The sequence below is a fragment of the Leptopilina boulardi genome, unplaced genomic scaffold (genome assembly GCF_019393585.1).
Source record: "Leptopilina boulardi isolate dan_hultmark-lab unplaced genomic scaffold, ZJU_Lbou_2.1 LbouV2_165, whole genome shotgun sequence".
Taxonomy (NCBI): domain Eukaryota; kingdom Metazoa; phylum Arthropoda; class Insecta; order Hymenoptera; family Figitidae; genus Leptopilina; species Leptopilina boulardi.
The window spans coordinates 3,506,070-3,527,767 of record NW_026137713.1 but is presented as its reverse complement, the minus strand read 5'-3'; the positions used below and the strand labels follow the sequence as shown (position 1 = coordinate 3,527,767).

General features: G+C 31.4%; 3 protein-coding genes across 5 annotated transcripts in view; 2 read left to right on the top strand and 1 right to left on the bottom strand.

Moving 5' to 3' along the window:
- Positions 1 to 21,698, top strand: part of LOC127277060 (RYamide receptor) — a 65,251-nt gene that overhangs the window by 28,837 nt on the left and 14,716 nt on the right. The gene's annotated exons all lie outside the window — the stretch shown is intronic.
- Positions 8,304 to 11,537, top strand: LOC127277059 (uncharacterized). Its single transcript, XM_051297872.1, has one exon. It carries the CDS (start codon positions 8,350 to 8,352, stop codon positions 11,527 to 11,529), a length of 3,180 nt encoding a protein of 1,059 aa, XP_051153829.1. The 5' UTR covers positions 8,304 to 8,349; the 3' UTR covers positions 11,530 to 11,537.
- LOC127277062 (uncharacterized) lies at positions 14,566 to 20,395 on the bottom strand. Its single transcript, XM_051297880.1, has 7 exons — positions 19,518 to 20,395; positions 16,434 to 16,517; positions 16,187 to 16,351; positions 16,026 to 16,094; positions 15,877 to 15,951; positions 15,690 to 15,779; positions 14,566 to 15,615 (listed from the first exon to the last, which is right to left on the bottom strand). The coding sequence occupies exons 1-7, from the start codon at positions 19,561 to 19,563 to the stop codon at positions 15,479 to 15,481; spliced, it is 666 nt and encodes a 221-aa protein (XP_051153837.1). The 5' UTR covers positions 19,564 to 20,395; the 3' UTR covers positions 14,566 to 15,478.

Sequence of the window (21,698 nt, the reverse complement as noted above, 5' to 3'; positions counted from 1 at the left end):
CTTAAATTTCTAAAATTAAAATTGCTGAATCACGATAGATTGTCGTTGAGCCAATTTTTAATTTTAAGAATAAGGCCCGTCTGCGAGCTGGCTCCAATTTAAATTCTATTTTCTTTGGGCGGACGTAAAATTAAATCGAACCTTGAACCGGCTGAGTCCCAATCGGTTGATCAGTACAGTGAGAAATTATTTAATAAATTATTTATAATTTATTAAATAATTTTTTGTTCTTAAAACCGGCCAGTCCGTACGGATTGTACCTGCGCCGCTTGTGTCTGATAGGGTACCGGTACCGCGTTTCGAGACGCGGAAATACGCATAACACCTTTCTTTCGTTTTGCCCGTTGATTGTGTGACGAGATCGCGAGAATTCTCCCTTCTCAACAAGCTCTCTCGACGGTAGTGTGTAAGAGAAATCTAGCCGTAAGTAATAAAAAACTGTATCGTTCCAAAAACATTATTCTTTACAAAAGAAAGCATATAATGTGTAATTTTTGCAATTTTTACTTTGATTTTTAATAAATTTTTGTAAACTAAAATTCCAATTGTTCTATTCAATCAAATAGACCTTTTTATTTGTGCTGTCAAAAATAGTGTGGATTTTCATCTCAAAGCTAAGAAACATTATTTACGATCTAAAGATTAAATTGGCAGTTTCGTCTTCTATCGGCGATATAATTAATCGAACCCACATAAAAATAAACATTATTAAGTTAAATGTTCATTTTGACTTTTAATGGCAACTTGGTTCCTCCGGCGAATAGAAAATTTTAAGTAATTGTTTAAAATTATAAAAATTAAATAATTAATTTTTCTCGTTCGTAACAAGTTGATGGTGGCAGCGGTGGGATTCAATTAAAAATAAAATCAGTGGAATTTTTATTTTCAATAATTTGGATTAAATTAAAAAAAAAAAAAAAAAAAAAAAAAAAATTTTTTTTTTTTATTTTTTTTTAAATTTCTAATTAAAGATAAATGCTTTCTCTTTAAAAACTCTGCCTACTCTTTCTACCTTATTTAAACTATTTTCAAGGCAGTGCTTATTGTTTGCACGCCTGACCTCTTTACTATTTTAGAAACTAGCAGTGCTTATTGTTTGCACGCTTGTTTCAACTATCTCTACTCTAATATTTCAGGGCAGTGCTTATTGTTTGCACGCCTGACTTCTATACTATTTTAGAAACTAGCAGTGCTTATTGTTTGCACGCTTGTTTCAACTATCTCTACTCTAATATTTCAGGGCAGTGCTTATTGTTTGCACGCCTGACTTCTATACTATTTTAGAAACTAGCAGTGCTTATTGTTTGCACGCTTGTTTCAACTATTTCTATTCTAATATTTCAGGGCAGTGCTTATTGTTTGCACGCCTGACCTCTTTACTATTTTAGAAACTAGCAGTGCTTATTGTTTGCACGCTTGTTTCAACTATTTCTATTCTACTATTTCTTAAAAATGAACTTTGATAAAAATAAATAAATCTTTATGATAGAAGAATGGTCAAATCTAACTTTTAGTCATCTAAACCATACGACCATAGTAACAATAAATTCAGATTGTTTAAGGGAAAATTCTGGAGATTTTGTTTACGATCCTACTGTTAATTTCAATTTAATAGAAAGGAAAAATTTAGCATCATTCGTTCAGATTAATTATACAAAGTTTACGGAAAATGAAATATTAAGTATATTAGGATCGGTAAAAATTCCAATACTATGGAAAGAAATTAAATTCTGTATTGTTGACACAGGACTAAATTCAAAAGCTATCGGTATTGTAGGCAAATCGTTTATGAGTGAACTTAGTTTACCTATTCCGGAAAATCAGTAGCTTTCAAAAAAAAAATGTATTAAAATGAATTCTTCAAAAGGTAGACGTGGTGGTAAAAAACAAAAAAATTTTCGCGACGAGAAAACTCTCTCAGAAGAATTCGGTATAACAAAAATTGAACGCGATGACCTTCAAATTCGTGAAATAAAAAGTTTTGAAGAATTTTCGAAATTATTTGATTTTGTTCTTGAAAAAGCTGAGCAGATTATAAATAAGAAAATTTGTTGAATTTCTTCTCTTTCCAAATCCTATAAAGAAGTCACAGAATCTTAATTGATTTTTACCTGTAATCTTGCCGCTCGAGGTTTATTCCTTTGAGAGCTTGATTGTGTACTTCTTTCCTGAAATTTTTAAAGTTGTCAAAAGTGTCAAATTATATTAGAGCAATATAATTGCTCTAAAATAATCATCGTTCATAAGCGCAAAAATATTTACTTTGATGCTTTAGCTCGAGTAAGTATTCTGCAGCATTGAATATTTTGACGTTTAAAAATAAAAACCACATATTAAAAAGAAAACAAACATTTCTGTAAAATTGGTTCTTTATTTAAAATTTCTGCAAAAAGTAGATATTGAAGATGGAGTCTTAATTTTCAAGAATTAGTTTTCTTTCTCCAATATTCCAAATCCTAAAAAAAAACCTCAAAAAGAAGACGCGGAAATCTTAGTTGATTTACCTGCGACCTTGCCGCTCGAGGTTTATACCTTTGAGAGATTGGTTTTGTTCTTCTTTCCTGGTGCCCTTTTAATGTGCAAGAGTGCTAAAATTATATTAAAATAATGTAAATTGTTTTAAAATAATTATCGCTTAAACGCGCAAAAATAATTACTTTGCTGCTTAAAGCGCAAGTGATTATGCTGCAGCTTTAAGCATCTTGCTATGTTAAAAGAAATAAAAACAAAATAAATTTCTTAAAGTAAGATATTACTTATTTTAGAATTTATTTTGTAAAACTTTAATTGTATAAAGTTTTCCACTTTTCCTCAATGCCGAAAAACGGTAAAAATCAACAACCATCCTCTTCAAGGAATTCGAAAAGAGGTAAACGCGGATCGAGAAAACTAAAGCTCGTTACAAAACCATCTCTTTACCAAAATTTAGTAAACTCACAAATTGTAAATAGACCAGTAGCAAAAGTTAAACCAACTGTTAGAAATATACTAGAGCCGGTACTCGTTAATAACAACAATGAAAACATCGACATTTCGATTATAGATCTAACAATTGAAGAAGCTATAGAACAAAGAATTTTATCTCAGCAAGAGGAAATCAGACAAATTGAATTTGAAAATAATGATATCGATATAATAAATTAATGAATTCTTAATGGCGCCTTTACTTGATGATATACGTGTTTTATTTGGTCGTCCTACCGGAATTATATTTCAATCGCCACATTTAACCGGAAATAGAGTTAGATTATCGATTTTTCCAGGAACACCATACAATTATATTTCGGAAGAAGATTTGCAAGTAGAATTTCTTCATTTTACACAACCAGAAGATCACATAGTTAATAATACTCACTATAGAATAATCGGTCAAATGAATGTAGTTGCTTTCGGAACAACTGTGACTTTTCTGGTAATATCAAAAGATACACCCTTCAACCATCCTATAGTTACCGGTGTTATAGGAAATATAACAGGTCAAGTTTTAGGATTATTGCCCTAAAAATAATATACGAAAAGGGCAAATGTTTCCTAGACTAACTAGGGTAGCTTCCGGACTATCTAGCGATCAATGGTCAGAAATAAACGAGCGATTAGAGAACTTAGAACATCACAATCAACAGTTAGCTATTTATTGCAAATCCGTCTATTGTCATTTAGAAAAAATTGAAAGACGAATTAAATTTTTATCTTCATGGTTACATGCTCTTAGTGATTCGAACACAGCATTGGTAGATTCGGCTATTGAAATAAGAGAAAATTTAACAGAACAAGAGAATGTGATAAGAGATCTAATTGACGAATTTAAATCTCTAAGTATTAAAAAGGGCATTTAAATAATAGAATGAATCCTTTCTGGAAAAATTTAACATTCAATAATTCTGAAGAACAATTGACAATAATAGACAATAGGATTCAATCTTTTCTTGACGATTACCTTAGGATAGCACAGTATGCGTTCTACTTAAGAACTCAGTTGGAAATAGCCTATGAGATAGTAGATAACCTTACTGACAGAATTCGTGATGAAACTGATAGAGACATGCGTTTGAAGGATAATATAAAAGAAATAGAGCAATTATTATCGGATCTTAAATTGTAACAAAAGATAACAATAAAAGCGAAACAAAAATTATCCGCGGTGGCGAAATACAGACGATACTGCCAATTTTTTTTTTGCATATGATAATAATTTACGAATAAAAAAAAAAAAATAATAAGCACATTACATGTTTAAATAATGAATGCGTGATGGCTGAAGCCATTTCTTTAGTACCACCCGAAGAAGTACTAATTTTGTCTTCCGGTTTAAGATCAGGAAATGTTAAATTAAAAATCTCATCCGACATATATTACAATTTTATTTCAGAAGATGCCTTAATCGGTTATCAAAGAAGGTTTCCCCCATACTATTATCCGATTGGTAACGCTTATCATCTTATTTTAGGCGAAGTAAACTTGTTCTTTTCGAATGTGGCTCTGACATTTTACGTAGTATCATCTCAAAGTCCTTTACAAGGACCTTATGAGAACGGAATTTTAGGGTCATCAGGATTTAGTGCATTGAGACCTAATTAATTTTTGCGACAACCTGGCGAATCAATTAAGAAAATCTTTATACCATAAAATAATATTTAATAGAGACAATACCATAATCAAAATGGCTGACGAAGACCCTCCTGCCCATCATAGCGGTACGACTCTTACCGCGAATATTACAGCTCCCACTATTAACCCAAATACTAGTGCAGCTATGGCGTCCGTTTTAGAGTGTATGACATTACAACAAAGCACTTATCATATTCCACATTTTGACGGTAAAAATCCCTCGTTAAATGAATTTTTACAAGATGTGCTAAACGGTGCTGTATTCATAAGCGAAAACAGTGAATCGGCTTTTATAAAAGCAGTTCTTGGTAAATTAAAAGGACCTGCTCGAGAAAGTGTTAGAGATAAAACCTTTGATAGACTCGACGACCTTATTACTCACTTAAAAAAACGTTTTGCCTCTACAAAAAAATACCAATGGTACTTTGAAAGTATCATTAATTTGCGAATGAAACAAACGGAAACAGTCAGTGACTATAATGATAGATTACAAGGGTTAATTAGCGGTGCGAAACATGCCCTTGGAGAAAAGTATGGTGCACGTTATCGACGCGTTAACGATGATGATGAAGATAATGATATATCTGTTAGTGAAATTATGATCAAGCCAATAATTGACTGTGCCCTTGAAGCCTTCATAAGGGGTCTTCCTGAGGAAATGTCAATTTTCGTTGACACACGAAACCCGAGAAACCTATCCGAAGCTTTTGAACACGCGTTACGCGCAGAAGAAAGACAACGGTATTCAGAAAGATCTAGGTCATCATCCTATCACATTTCTCGTACAGGAAATATAGACCGACCACGTTCGCCAAGTCCATATTCGCGACAGTTAGAGATTGGAAACGAAAAAAGAACCCGCGAACTAATTCAGGATTCTCGGTCAGAAAAAGTAAATGCTGAAACAAACAAATCAAATCTGATTCAACTCACACCTGAACAATTGGCCCAGTTTTACAAATCAATGTGGCCTCAAAAATCTCAGTCTGTTCCATATCAATATCCACAGGCTGCGAAATACCCGCAGCAGATGCAATTTCAAGCACCTGTTCAAACACCGCAGGTGATGTCACCATATAGAGGTGGCAACACACCCCCAAGGTCATTATCACCAGGACCTCAAACTAATTTAAACTCCCAACAGACTCGCCGCTCAGACGCGGTGGCGAGTCCGATCCTCCAGCGTTCGAAAACGGTACACTTCGCGGAGAATTCAGTAAAATCCTTAGAGTCGGAATTAGGAACGAAGACTCCCCAGTAGTCGAATTGACTGCTCCCGAGTTTAGACATCCAAAAATCAAATTTTTAGTTGATCCTGGATCAGATACTAATTTGATTAAACTGAATGCTCTGGACCCGGAACTAATAATTGCAGTCAAAAACAGCGCTGAAATTACAGGAATAACAAATCATTCCGTTAAGACTCTGGGAACTATCGAACTTACAATTCAGAAAAATCCAGTCGAATTCCACGTGGTTAAAAATAATTTTCCGATATCCACATCAGGTATTTTAGGAAGACCTTTTCTTCGTCAAGAGCAAGCTCAAATATCGTTTCGACATAATGCGTTAGTTACAATCTCGGATCCTATAACTCCTATACCCTTCGTAGATTTAGAATCACAAGAATCGAAAAAAAATTTGAAACCTGAAATTAAACCATTTGCTCGAATTCTCAGAATTAAAGCGAGGACTAGACAACCAATCGCGATCGACGTTTCTAACAAGGGCCTAAAAGAAGGTTATTTACCTCTAGTACCTACACCCGAAGGACTTTACCTTGGTGAAGCAGTGGTTACCAATACCAATGGTGTATGTCATGCAGTGGCTATCAATACCACTGAAGAGGATATTGATCTTGAACTAACTCCACAAGAATTAATACCTTTTGATTTCTGCAAGTTTCCTGGAGAAGAATTAACAGATTCGGAACTAGAGGAACTTCAGGATCAAAATGTTAATGGTTATTCTGATAGAGTTATAAAGGTTAAAAATGCCCTTTACGTTTCACATCTGAGCCCTGAAGAAAGAAAAGTTGTTTACGGTTGGGCAGAAGACTATGCTGACATTTTCTACTTGAATGGGGAACCTTTGTCATGTACCCATTTAATTCAGCATAGAATTCCAACAAGAGATGACAAAGTCATCACTAGAAAACAATACAGGTGTCCTCATGAAGCTCGAGAACAAATGGATCTGCAGCTCCTAAAACAATTGAGCTGTGGAATCATTGGTCCTTCGACTTCACCATACAATTCCCCAGTTCTTATCGTTCCCAAAAAACTCGATGCTTCGGGTCAAAAGAAATGGAGAGTTGTTGTAGACTATAGGAAACTAAACGAGCAAGTTATAGGTGACTCTTTCCCGTTACCCCATATAAATAGCCTGCTCGAAAAATTGGGCACTGCGCGGTATTTTACAGTTTTTGATCTAGCCATGGGTTTCCATCAAGTAGAAACACACCCTGACGATAGGATTAAAACAGCTTTTTCTACCGGCAACGCTCATTACGAATATAAGCGTATGCCCATGGGAATAAAGAATGCCCCTCCTACATTCCAACGATTATTAAATAACGTTTTAAACAGTATGCTTGATACGGAAGCTCTCGTATATTTAGATGATATCATTATTCATTCCGACACTTTAGAAGAACATGATAGAAGAGCTAGACGGCTTTTTAATCGCCTCCGTGAAGCAAACTTAAAATTACAACCTGACAAATGCGAATTTCTAAAAACGGAAGTAGCATATCTCGGTCATATAATCGGTCCAGAAGGGGTAAAACCTAATCCTAATAAAATAAATGCGATAAGGAATTTTCCCCATCCTACCACTATCAAGGAACTTCGAGGATTCCTTGGATTAACCGGTTATTATAGGCGATTTATACAAGATTATGCAAAAATATCAAATCCATTAACAGACCTCTTAAAGAAAGAAACTGTTTGGAAATGGACTGATGATCAGGAAAAAGCTTTTCGTCAACTCAGGAACCATCTTTGTAAAGAACCTATTCTACAATATCCTGATTTTACGAAAACTTTTAAGTTAACTACCGACGCATCTGAGCGTGCAATAGGTGCTATTTTAACTCAAGAATGCGACGGAATCGATTTACCCGTGGCTTATTTTTCAAAGGTCATAAATAAAAATGAACAAAAATATCCGAAAGCGGAAAAAGAATGCCTTGCGATCCTATATGCCGTAGAAAATTTTCGACCTTATCTATATGGTCGAGAATTTATTCTAGCTTGCGATTTCGAACCGATACACTGGATGAGTTATATTGAAAATCCAGGTGCGAGATTACACAGGTGGAGGCTACGTCTTCAAGATTACGTGTATAAATTCGAGTACAAGCCAGGTAAAATTAACAGAATTGTAGAAGCATTATCAAACAGTCCCATAAAAGAAAAAGACAATCAAAGCGACGTGACGACGGACGCAGATACAGATAAATCTACATCCTCGAACCTTAGTGCAAAAAGTGAAACTCTTAATCCTGATCAGATTCCAATGAACGTGTTAATAGATAAGAAACAATCCGTGCAATATCGAGCCTTACCCATAACGCGAAGCGAATCTAGCAAGAAGGATAATAAGGAAAAGTGCGCGAAAAAGGATTCTTCAAATAGTGAAAAGCCCTCTACTTCTGCAAGGTATAAGGAAAGGCCAAAAACAAATATTTTGAATCCTAATTATAAAAGAACCTTAAGTGATCCATCACAAGTTGTAAGAATGCGAAGACCCCTCCCTAAAACTCTCATAAAATCAACGATTCCTAAGCAACCCCTCTCCACAGGTAAAAATCCGCCGGGTCGACCTAAAGGTAGTACCAAGAGAGATGAACGAAAGGATCAAACATTTACCTTACCTCGAGGTACTAAAAATCTCGTCGATCCGAACGAGAGTTGTATTGCAAAAAGGCTAACTAGAGGAAGGGAAATTCCAAATCCAGAAACCCCTGTTTCTAGTGAAAAACCATCATCTTCTAGCGAAATAACAACAGATGAGGAATTAAATGAAGATTCTGATCCCCCAGTTTTCAGAAAAAGTCATAGCGGTTTCCCTAGTGTAGAAATAACCCCAAAACAGAAACAGGCGAGTCCAAAAATAGTAGGTTCCGAGGATCAAATTCAAACCACTATTCCTCTGTTCTCCCCAGCGAAAAACACTTATACAGACGTTTATGTAGATGGCGCCTGTAGTTTCAACGGAAGTGGAGAACCAAGAGCTGGAATAGGTATTTGGTTTGGTCATAATCATCCCTTAAATATTTCTCAGCGATCCAAGGGTCGACAAACAAACAATGCAGCTGAAATAGAAGCAGCAACTGTAGCCGCCTTAAAAGCTCAAGAAGCAGGAATCCAAAATCTGAGGATTAACACCGACTCAAAATTCTTAATTCAAAGTGTTACGGATTGGATCCCAAAATGGAAACTAAACCAATGGAAAACTAAGGAAAATAAACCTGTTAAAAATCGCATTGCCTTTGAAAAATTAACAAAGGCTTTAGAACCCTTAAACGTTGTCTGGGAACATATACCGAGCCATCAAGGCCTAACTGGTAATGAAATGGCCGATCAATTAGCAAAAGAAGGTGTCAATAAAGAACAAATCATGGACGATTTTGAAATCGAAGAAGAAAAAGAGGAAGAAATTTGTGATCTTGAAAATGTGATTATTAATATTGCTCCCCAACCGATTGGAAGCACAGAAGAAGAATCAGACGTCAAAGTGTGGAAAGTAAAAAGTGGGTTAGAAAAATCATTTCAGCAATTTGACAAGTCAATGCAAAATAGAGGATTCGATCAAACTAACCTAACATTAGCATGGGACCACGAAGGAATGGATAAAGAATTTACTCGTCCAGAATTAACGCATGTATCGGAAGGTGAAAATGACGAAGAACTCCTTGATACTCTAGAAGCCCTGGATCCATGCCAAAATAGTGATGTCGAAGATGATGCATTCACAGAAAGGATAAGAAAATTTTTGGACAATTACAACAAGCGCCAAGTTTCAAATGTTGAAATAGAAAATTCGCCGCGACCTTCGCCTACATTACCTGCTAAACAAATTGAAGGAAGACAGAGTACAGTACGTTTCAGGGACGATCCAGATGTCATGCATTCCCCCGCTAAGGATTATTCCCAATGGCAAGGATCAATATTTCAAACACCTGGATTTTCCGTCATTCCTGATGCTCAATCTACTCCATTTGTCTACATGAAAACAAATGGTTCAAAAATGGGAAAAAAATCTAGTGTTGTGCCACGCCGACTACAGGAAAAAACTAATGATAATGTGTCGGGAACAAAGTGTACACCCATAGAAAAATCTTCCAAAGGTGTAGGTATTCCGTATTATGATTCCCCATCTTTTTCTGATACTTGTGACGACAATGACTTTAAAATAACGAAAGACGTGTTGACTAAAAATAACGTAATTCAAAAATGGTCAGAACCATTAACATATGAAAGAGACAATTATGCTCATTTCATGTCAGAAGATTGTGAACCAGTTGATGCTATTTCAAAACTTTTAGTGGCAACCGAGAGAATCGATCTTCAAGAACTGCAGGAAAAACGACCAAAAATAGGTCAGATACTTATTACCCCTAGTGGACGATATTGTACCTATTCAATAATTGTTAAACAAAGACATTATGACGAAATTGACTGGCGAAATGTAATTCTAGGTTTGAAAAATCTTAAATTAGCTTTGAGCCGAGATACTCGATCTACATGTCGTATGGCAAATACAGGTGATTTGTTAGGTTCCCTTCCCCAAGGTAAAATGACAGAATTATTAACAAAAATATTCCGCGGTGGCGATATCATTATGATATTGTGCCACGGAAAAATTGAAGTTCCACCCCCAGAATTGAGGCCAAAAATTATTTCGGAATATCACGAAAGTCTACTAGCAGGTCACAAGGGGATAACGAAGACATATAGACGAATTAGAGAACGCTACCTTTGGCCTCGAATGCGAGATGAAATAACAGAATTTATACGAGGATGTCAGAGTTGCCTTCAAAATAAATTAGTTAGAGCTCGTACTCGTGAACCAATGATAATAACCGATACTCCTGCAGGCCCTTTTGACAAAGTATCCCTAGATACCGTAGGAAAGTTACCTACTACTCCAAATGGGAATCGGTATATTCTCACTATGCAAGATAATTTCAGTAAATATTGTATAGCAGTCCCTATTTCCGATATAAAAACAACCACAATCGCTCATGCAGTAGCTACTCATTTATTCTCTCAGTTTGGAGCGCCTAGATGTGTTCTTACTGATCGAGGAGGAAGTTTTATAAGTTCACTCATGAGAAAATTGGAAAGAATTTTTGGAGTTAAACAAATAACCACTTCTGGCTACAGACCTCAAACCAATGGAGCATTAGAAAGAAGCCATATTGAGCTGACAGATTTTATTAAACATTATGCTGAGGATTTTGACGATTGGGATCGTCTTTTACCTTTTGCGATGTTTAATTATAATACATCAGTTCACGAGGCAACTAATTTCACTCCTTACGAGTTGGTTTTCGGAAAACTAGCAAGAATTCCAAGTTCATTTCCCCAAGGACCAGAGCTTGAGACTTATGGATCCTATTTAAAAGAACTTATAACTAGAATGAGCGAAATTCAGGGAATAGCTGCCAAAAATCTTGTCCAAGCGAAACTAAAGTCTAAAGAATATCATGATAGGACTGCCCGCCCTCTAAAAGCGAAAATTGGCGACAAGGTGTTCGCGTATAAAGAAATCCGAGCGAATAAATTCGATAAGAGAGCCGAAGGTCCTTATACCGTAGTAGGATTTACTCAAAATAATAATGTAATCCTAGAAGATGAAAATAACGAGAGATTTTCAAAACATAAAGATAAATTAATGATGGCATATTGTTAATTAAAATCTTTCTCTTTTATCAGGTTGTGAAGAGATTGAAGCAAACTGTGTAAGGAGTACAAAAAAAAAAAAAAAAAAAAAAAATCAATATGTACTTAAGCGTTGAAAATGCCACCTGCCAATTTTGAGGATGAAATAGTGTTAAATGGAGAAGAATATATAACGCTGATGTCCCCAGATTTAATTGTAGACGAAATAGACGTATTACTATCTCTAAAAACAAAACACAATTTTATTTCTGTAAATCTTCTAAACGTGGAATATGAAAATATTAGTCATTCTATAGAGAAGATAGGAAATGAATTTCTTTTAGTAGTTGGAAGTGTAGAATTAGAAGTTAACGGTGATAAAATTTTCTTTCTAGTTATAGACCCTAATACGGAATCATCTTTTCAATTTAATTCTGCAATAATTGGAACTAAAACTGCTATAACATTAGGATTAGTTTCAAACCTAACTGTAGAATATTATCTTCAACATCCCGTTTAATTATTAGGTATATATATATATATATATATATAACTCAAAATGAGTGAATTTTTAGAAGTCTTGCTTCCCAATGTAGAAGATGTCCCTATTTCGGAAATTAGTCGGAAAAATCCACCATTAATTATCAAAAGATTATTAAAGGATTTCGAAAAATCATGGAAAATCCCAAGAACACTAGCTAATTTAGCATATAATGCCATATTGCTAGATTGTCTAAAAACTGCTCAAAATATTCGTGATGTTAGAGTTGCTGGTCAAACAATGATCATTTATGATGAATCCGACAATGAAATTCTCGAATCATTGACAGTAAAAGTATTTTCTGGACAAAGGACAATATTTCGATTAAAATCTGGTTTTATTTGTCTATATCCCAATCTCTATGCTATTCTAAGATCTATTAAAATCATAGATCCAAAAAGCCTTTTGTATAATTATGTAGTGTATGTTATTCTAAGCAGTAATACACTCACTCTTCAAATAGGTTTAGATATGGGTTTTTCTTCCTGGATATATTATCTAATAAACAACATGAATTGTTGTTTTAGGCCTTTACAATTTCTACCAGATGGTCAATGCTTACACGTCTCTTTCCCATTGTCTCTCCCATTCAAGACACCTATCCACAAAGCTAGGAAAAATAAACTAAACAAAATAGGAATAACTGATTTTCATGAAATACCTATAAATAGGAGATTTACAAGTTGTTTGTGTTCATGTTTTGATTTACCACCATTGTTTAAAGAAGCAGAAGAGTCAAAATATCAAATTATAAACATACCCTATCCTTGGTACTTAAAAGATGATTTCGAATATATAGACCATAATTTCATAGAACGTTACAATGAAAATGACTGGCGACAATCTACTATAGAAAGCTTGTTCGAAACTCACTTCAGGAAAGCGTTAGTCGTTGGAGGGCATTTTCGAACTATTACCTATTACGAAAAGGAACTCGGGATGTCAGATACGCATGTACGACCAAACGAGTGTGAATAGTATCAGTCCTAATGTCAGTATGTATTGGAGAAATTCAAATACAAACACTGTTTTCATTTAAATTCAATTCTAACATTTATTTCTTCTGTAAAAATAGGAGGTCTAAAACCCCATTCAATAAAAACTATCTGGAATATTTCACCACGGCAAAGAAAGGATGGAAATTCCACTAATAGGAGGCATTTTAGATGTGAAAAACTACATCGCCATTGGATTCAAGGTTATACTATTGCTATTGATGCTGATCCTGTCTCGCAATATCTACCTATGCTATCGAAAGATATCTAGCAGACGTAGAAGAAACAACAATTTTCCACCGCCTCCTCCACCTGCGCCTCATGTGATGCTCCAGGACAGAGTTGCTTTTGACGTCTCTGTCTGAATAATAGTCGATGCTGAATCCTGCTGCTCCTTCCAAAATTAAATGTGTCCTGCATCAGATCCAGCAAAAGACCCAGATTTCATTCCCGTTCAACAAAAGAGTCATACCATTGAAAAATTATCTTCAGTAGCTAAAAGAAAATTTATAATTACTCTCACGAAACTTTTAATTAAAATCAAAAACAATATTATAAAACTATACAAACCATCATCAAACAGGAAACCGAAGCCAATTTTTCAAAAAGAAATCCTACAAAAATAAAATAATAAGAAAAAGCAAAACAATAATGAATTAAGTGAATATTAACTATACGAACCAGTGCATATAATTTTCATCTTGTCAACATTCATCAACAATGCAGCGAGTTTTTGTTTGTTTTTCTACAAATAGTCCCAAAAATTATCCAAATACGATGCTGAACTCTACAACAAATTCCAGTTTTCCCCATTCAAAATAAAATATACGAGTCCCAGTTCTCTCCATCAATAAAAGAATCTCCGTGTGCCAAGTGTAGTTTAATAAAGAAAATGGCCTCTCAGTTCTAAAGATGTGAGTGGTAAAAATTGTGATCAGTGCAACGATATTTTGAAATGTTGACTACATGCGATGAAATTCTAAAAAAATAACTATGGTTAAAACAAGTAAAAGACAAAATTATTTTTTATATATACATGTATGATTCTTATACTCACTCTAATTGCTGCTACAGTCATACCCTAAGTTTAAATTTTCAGTTAAAAGAAACAAAAGCAGGGAAATTTTACTGGAAAAGGAGATAAAAAGTAATTAAAATGTTCTTTAAAGCAAACGTCATTTTTGCTATTAAAATATATATATATATATTTCCTCTCTTTATATGAGAATATGAGTGAATAAATGTATGTGAATGAATATATATGAATGAATAAATGTATGTGAATGAATATATATGAATGAATATGTGCGAATGAATATTTGTGTGTTGATGGTATATGTATATATATATATATAAAGTTTACAAATATAAAAATACAAACTATTCTTATCTATATGTGTTTAAAAAAAAAAAAAAATATATAAATATAATAATATATATATGTATATATATATATATAGTAAACTATAAACAAATAATAAACTTATTAATTATCAATTTAAAAAAAAAAAAAAAATAAAATAAAAAAAAAAAATAATAACAGTAAAATGATAAAAAAATAAAAAAAAATAGGGGGTAACAATAATAAACTTATAACTATTAAATAAAGCTAATAAAATAAAATAAAATAAAAATATGATATGTACAAAAATGTGTATATACATTAATCGTCGCTGCCATAAATAACGCGATACTCGACTCGGGCCCCCGTCGAATCAATTATTCGCATTTGAAGAATTACGCATAGTAATTCTTCAGAGGGGTTAGTAGGCCCAAAACACCAATCTAAAACGAAAAAGAAAGAAGACGGGAATTACATATTAAACATTTGAACATGTGCACGTATATGTGTATGTGTATGTATATGTGTGTATGTATGTATATATATATATTTACTAACATGGAGGGGGTGCGTCAGATTCCTCCTGATAAATTATGCGGTAGTCTGCATTTTCATTATCCTCCCCCCTTAGTTTTACTTTCAACAAGACCCCAATCACTTGCTCAAAACTACGGAGCTCAGGAAGGAGCTCAGGAAGGGGCTCTTGACGGCGCAGGAATGGTACCCAACCTAACCAATTAATAAACGATATATGACAAGCGATTAATAAATAAAAATAGTTAAAAATACTAATAAATAAAAAAAAAAAATTTCTTACCATCATTATCCTCTAACACAAGGTCGGGAGGAGTCCTACTCCCGCCCAAGCCTCGAGCTGCATGACCATCACCTGTAAAATAAAAATTTGAATAAATGTAAGTATGAATGTTAGAAAAAGGCGCACAAATGTGATATAAAAAGTTTATAAAGATAAAAATATCTTACCATTATCCACCCACGAAAAGAGATCGGGCATATCGGGCGGAGTTATACTCCGACCCAAAGCTTGGGCTGCAAAACCATAAGCTGTAATATAAAAATTGAATGAATAAAAGTATGAATGTCAGAAAAGACGTACAAGTGTTATACAAAAATTTATATAAGGATACATGTAATGATAAAAAAACATACCGTTATCTGCCCAACAAACAAGCTCGGGCATATCGGGGGGAGTCAAAGCCCTTGCTCCCTGAACATCATCTGTAAAAAAAAAAATAATAATAATGTTAATATAAACCCAAATGTGTATTTAATATATAATATTCATGACTCACCTTCGACAAATATGTCATCTCCTAGTGACTCTATGTCACTCACATCTGGAGACGTAACATTCTCCGATTCGTCTTCTTCTTCTGCCTCATCTGTAAAAAAAAAAAAAAAGAAAAATGTATATATATGCATATATAGGAACCCATAATTATGTATATGTTTTTCATCTAAAAAAAGAGGTTTTGTTACCTTCTAAATCTTCTTCGCAATTTCGTGACTCAATGTCACTTACATCCGGAGATGTAACATCTTCATCAGCTCGATCTATAAAAACTAAAGTATTAATATGCATGTCTAAAATTTATACACGTATGGGCTTTACGTTAACAATATCCTACCTGTTATAGGCAGATCATCACCTGCCAGGCCATTCTCTTCAGGCCAATCTTCACCTACCGGTTCCTCCACTAAAAATCCAGAATAAACCACAAAAATCAATAAATACAATTGAATTTAAAAATATTTCTCTAATATATATATATATATATATAATACTTACATGTGGGGGGCAAGATGTGCTCCTGACTGGGCGGGCGTGATGAGCCGGGGCTGCGATCGCGGGCTGCAATATTGCACCCGACCGTTATCCTTTCCTCCTCACCGCGCTCATCATCAGCATCGCTTGCACCTTCATATTCATTGGCCTTATACCAATGCCATCCGTCTGTAATTAAGTACAAATGTATATGTGTATGTGTATATATGTATATTTTTTCTTACCTTATTTTCTTATTCACAGTACTTACCCTCTTCAATCGTAAAGCGGTATCTAATACCGGTGTGGGAACACACAGCGGAAACCACCCCTCCTTCAGCTCTTGCTGTAAAAACTAACAAAATCTCTAGGTTATAAAGTTTTTTCGATTCATATATTAAAAAAAAAAAAAAAAAAAATTTGATTGATGATAATAGTGCAATTATATGAAAATTTAAATAAAAATTATTACTAAAGTTTAATAAAAGTTTTATTAAATAATTGTAATTTATAAAAATTATCTCAAATTTAATAAAAATTAATAAAATTCTATTTTTATTGTTCAATAAACAATTTCTGTTAAATAATAAAAATTATAACAAAATTTATTAAATTTATTAATAAAGCGCAATTTTAGAATAATTAATAATTTTTGGTAAATTATAGAAAAATTACCTGTTAATTATAAAAATTGTTAAATAAATAAAAAAAAAAGGGGGCATAAAATAATTAAAATTTTGCAATAATAATGCAATTATTATTCTTCCTAATTCGAAATGATTTCAAGTCTTACATAGATTATATTATATTCATCTATATCGGATTTCCTCAAAATTTCTATATAGATTCTATACTGTTAAGCCTATATAGAAATCAAATAAAAACTCCATATAGATTGTAGAACATTTGACCTACGTAAATAATACATTTAAGTCCTATATAGATTCTACATACTATGGCCTACATAGCGCATATATATATATCTTCTATAGAGGTCCTATATTACTTAGCCTACATAGAGGGGATATAGTCAAGCGACAGATTGAGCATTTGTCATTAGATAGGCCGACCGACATAGATCCTACATTGAACCAACTTTAAATTTAATTTTAACAATTTTTCTTCAAAGTAATAAAAATTATTATTGAATTTCGTAAAAATTCGATAACTAAACAAAAATACGTTAAAATCAGATAAATTTTGGTAAATTTTTATTGTTAAATAAACAAAATTATGGAATAAATAAATAAAAATAAATTTTTAAACTTCATTTTCTTGTAGTTCGTATCAATACCGAAATTTGATTACCACAATGAGACACGAAATTTTGAGATCTAAAACATGTAAATCGAGATTGAAAATTTTTTTTCTCCAAATTCAAAACATTCGAAAATTTATATAAAAAGGTACTGCCAGATAAAATCCTAAATATCTCGTAAACTATAAGCCTAATTAAAAAATGTCATTGATTTCAAAAAAAAAAAAAATTTTCAATTTAAAAAAAAAAAAAAAAAAAAAAAAAAAAAAAAAAATTACAATAAAAACAATGTAATAATTATTAAAAATTTGTTAAATAAATAATTTTTCTAAATATTTATAAAATTATTATTGAGCCGAATATTTATTAAATGCTTTAATTATTCTTGCTAAATTTTAAATTATTATTGGAGATTTGTATTAAATATTAAAAATTTGTTAAATAAACAATTTTTTTTTTAAGTTAACAAAAATTCCCATAATTCTTATTAAAATAAATATTTATTAAATAATTTATAATTCTTGGTAAATTTTTATAAAATTAACTAATTAAAAACAAAAAAGATAAATAAATAAATATAAATAAATAAATAAATAATAATATAATAATTATTAAAGAAATTGTTACAGAAATAAAATTTTATAATAATAATATAAGTATTATTAAAATTTAAATAATTATCAAAATTTTATTATATGTACCAAATTTTATTATTAAATTTTTGAAAATTGTTAAATAAACAATTTTTTATATGTATAAAAAAAAATTGTTGCTAAAAATTTATAACATTAAATAAATTTATTAAATAAACAAAACTTAGTAAACTTAAATTTTTTTTTACGAAATTTCTATTAAATAAATAATTAATTAATAATTAATTAGTTAACTAATACATGTTGTTTATTAAATAAAAATATAGGAGAAATTCATTCATAAAACTCAGTATATGCACTGTGCATTTAAATCCTATATTGTGGTCACTATGTTCAAACCGTAAGCATGTATACTCTCTATATATATATATATATATATATATATATATACTGTGTACAAGGCATGAGCTGTGGCGCCGAGCTGTCTGTACGCGCACCCATCTAAATAGATGGTACCCATGCCTAATAGCACTTTGAATATATGAACCAAGACAAAAAAAATGCAATTTTAAATGTCAATTTATTTTTACGAACAAAGAATTTTTTATATAAAACATCAATAATAAAGTTGAAAATAATTACTTATTCTAATCAATTTTAATTTTACATTTACAAAATATTTTGATTAAGTAATTTTATATTGCTAATAAATTATAAACAATTAAAATTTTAAAGAAAGTTAAAAAAAAAAAAAAAAAATTATATATATTAATTATAATCGATTGTTAATAATTAAAAATATTAATTATATTTAAATTATGTACAATGTATGTTATTAATTTAATTAATAAAAAAAAAAAAAAAAAAAAAAAAAAAAAAGAAAATTAAACAAATATAATAATAGTAATAATAATATATTTTAGTTTTAATTTTAAAATATTTTTTTGTAATATAATGTGTCTGGGTTCATATTATGATCATCGCGCTGGAACTGTGTATACATGTATATCTATATATGCTGTCATCAAGTGTAAGATGCGGCGCCGCATCGACTATATACATACCCCTCCAAGAGCATGGAATATACATTTGATAGCATTTAGAAAGCAAATTCAAAATTATGAACGATTTTCATTTTGAAATATTTTTAAATTGTTTAATTAATATTTAATGATCAATAATAATTATTATTATAAATTAATAACAAAAATTATTAATTTTATTTGAAATCTATAAAAAAAATAATAATAATAATAAATAAATAAAATTTTTATTATAAACAAAATTAAAATTATTAAATAATTATTAAGATAAATAAATTAGGTTAAAAAAAAAAAAAAAAAAAAAAAATTTTTTATAATAATAATAATTATTATCTATTTTTAAAAGGATGTGTGTATTTGTTTACCGAGAATGAGATATATTTATCGATTGTTATAAACAATCAATAAATAATTCAATAATAGTAAAAAGAAATAAAAAAATAGAAAATCTTGAAACTTACTAAACCTCTCCATAAATTCTCTGCTGTTTTCCGCATTTCCAGCCATTTTTTTTTACTCTCCACCCGCACTTTTACACTAATTGTTTTTTTTTAAAAAAAAAAAATAGTTTTTTTTTAAAGTTTTTGCACCACCCGCACTTTTACACTAATTGTTATAATAAAAAAAAAAATATAGTCTTCCAAAGTTTTTGCACTATTCGCACTTTTACAATAATTGTTTAAAATAAAATCCTCCGATATCCACTAAAATTGTTCAAAATAAAATAATCCCAGAGATTTTAAATTTCACAAGCGCACTTGATCACTTCACGAAATGAACTGATTTGTATCAGCACAAAGACATTGATACTGGGTCCTATACTGTAGCAGTGCTTAGAAGAGTCACCAAGTAGACACAATATTTAGATTATATGTCGATATACAAAGTATAAGGAATGCTGTGGTCGAGACCATGAGTTTTCGGGGACGAAAACGGAAAAATCCGCGGTGGATTGTTACGAACTATCGTAACGAAATTATAAATAAAAGATAAATAAAATGATAATAAATAATTTCAAGAATAATTGAAAATTATTTAAGAATAAAATCTCCAAGTCGATGCCACAATGTATATAGGCATGTAATTTGAATCCCCGATAATCGCGCGCGTTGAGTGATACTCCACACACACAGTCTTATATTCTCGTTGCTTCTAAAAATGTATCTATGACTATGATATTATAATATAACTTTGTTAAACTGTTATATTATAATATATTATTTTATTCTATCTTATGTTATATTATTCTATATTATGATTTATACTATATTATATTATGCTATATTATAAACTATATTAATTATCTAATACCAATATTCAAGCTTGAATATTATAAATATATGCATGAAAAATATAATATAGTGTACTTACCTTATATAAAGATACTAAAATATTATTATAAATAAAACAATTATACTTTACTCATTTTTATTAGTAATTTGCAGTAATTAATTAATTAACAATATGCAAATTATTGTTAATTCATGATTTTTTTTATTAATAATGATAAATCGTATTATTATCATTGTTAATTACATTTACTAAAATTAATATTAATAATTAATCATAATTATTATTATAAACAATTGGATATATTACCAATACTATTTTTCTACTTATTAGAATCATCATTATCAAATATTATTTCAAAGAATATGCATTGTATATGCACGTATGCGTGTGCATTATTTTTATCGTGTGTACGTGTGTTCATAGTATGCCAAAGTGATATGCATAGATATGTGTATACATTGTTTGGTTGCACATTTCTACGCATATTATAGTAACCAACAATAATGTGATTATTATATTGCAATTATTATATTTACGAAAATGTATTATTTTATAAGAAGGGAGAAGAATCGCATATGTCAATTCTATCTATCTTTCTCTCTCTTTCTCACGCGTTCAGGTGCAATGAGTCTCGTAGCGTGGATGCGGTACACACAGACACGGACTCCCCATAGCCTGCGTAACGCATATGTGTGAGGCGCTTGAGGAGTATCGCGCGATGCAAACACTGCCTTCCTTCCCCTATTCTTTTCCTTATAATACCTTCAAATTAAAAAAAAAAGGGAAATAAAGATAGAATAATTGTTGATAGCTTAAATTGGAACATGTCACATTTTCCAAGCACATATAAACTCGCAACAATTAAGATTTTATTTTAAGAGGGTCAATTTTGTAAAAAAAACAAAATGCATATAAAAAAAAAAAAGAGAAGAAAATTTTTGAGACATGTATGTCGTGCATATATGTATGTGTACTAAGGTAAATGTACGTGTGTATGCGTAAAATGTATATGCATATATAAAAAAGGAAAATAGTTTCATTTTTAATATGAAAACGATAATCTGTGCAGAACTATGACCGCTCTGGAATTCAACAAAGGTTGCGAGTTATACTTTATTAAAAACACATATATACACTTACACATATGGAGATGTGCAGTTCCAATAGTGTCAACAAAGAAAAGAATAACAAGAATCATGGGTTCTGAGAATATCGATGGACGATGATCTAAGTTTTCTTATCGATACCCCTGAAACCCCCAGAATCCTTCTACCCCTGATTCACTAATCCCACTAAGTGCATCTCGCGATGCTCTTTATAAGCAGAAGCTCATAGGGCCTCATTGCCTA

Excerpts from the sequence above, each read along its gene's own strand:
- LOC127277062 (XM_051297880.1), bottom strand. The coding sequence starts at position 19,563 with ATGGCTGGAAATGCGGAAAACAGCAGAGAATTTATGGAGAGGTTTA. Across the intron at positions 16,352-16,433 it reads CCGCTTTACGATTGAAGAGG|ACGGATGGCATTGGTATAAG; the intron begins GTAAGTACTGTG and ends ACTTAATTACAG. Across the intron at positions 15,616-15,689 it reads AGATGACATATTTGTCGAAG|ATGATGTTCAGGGAGCAAGG; the intron begins GTGAGTCATGAA and ends TTTTTTTTACAG.
- LOC127277059 (XM_051297872.1), top strand. The coding sequence starts at position 8,350 with ATGCGAAGACCCCTCCCTAAAACTCTCATAAAATCAACGATTCCTAAG.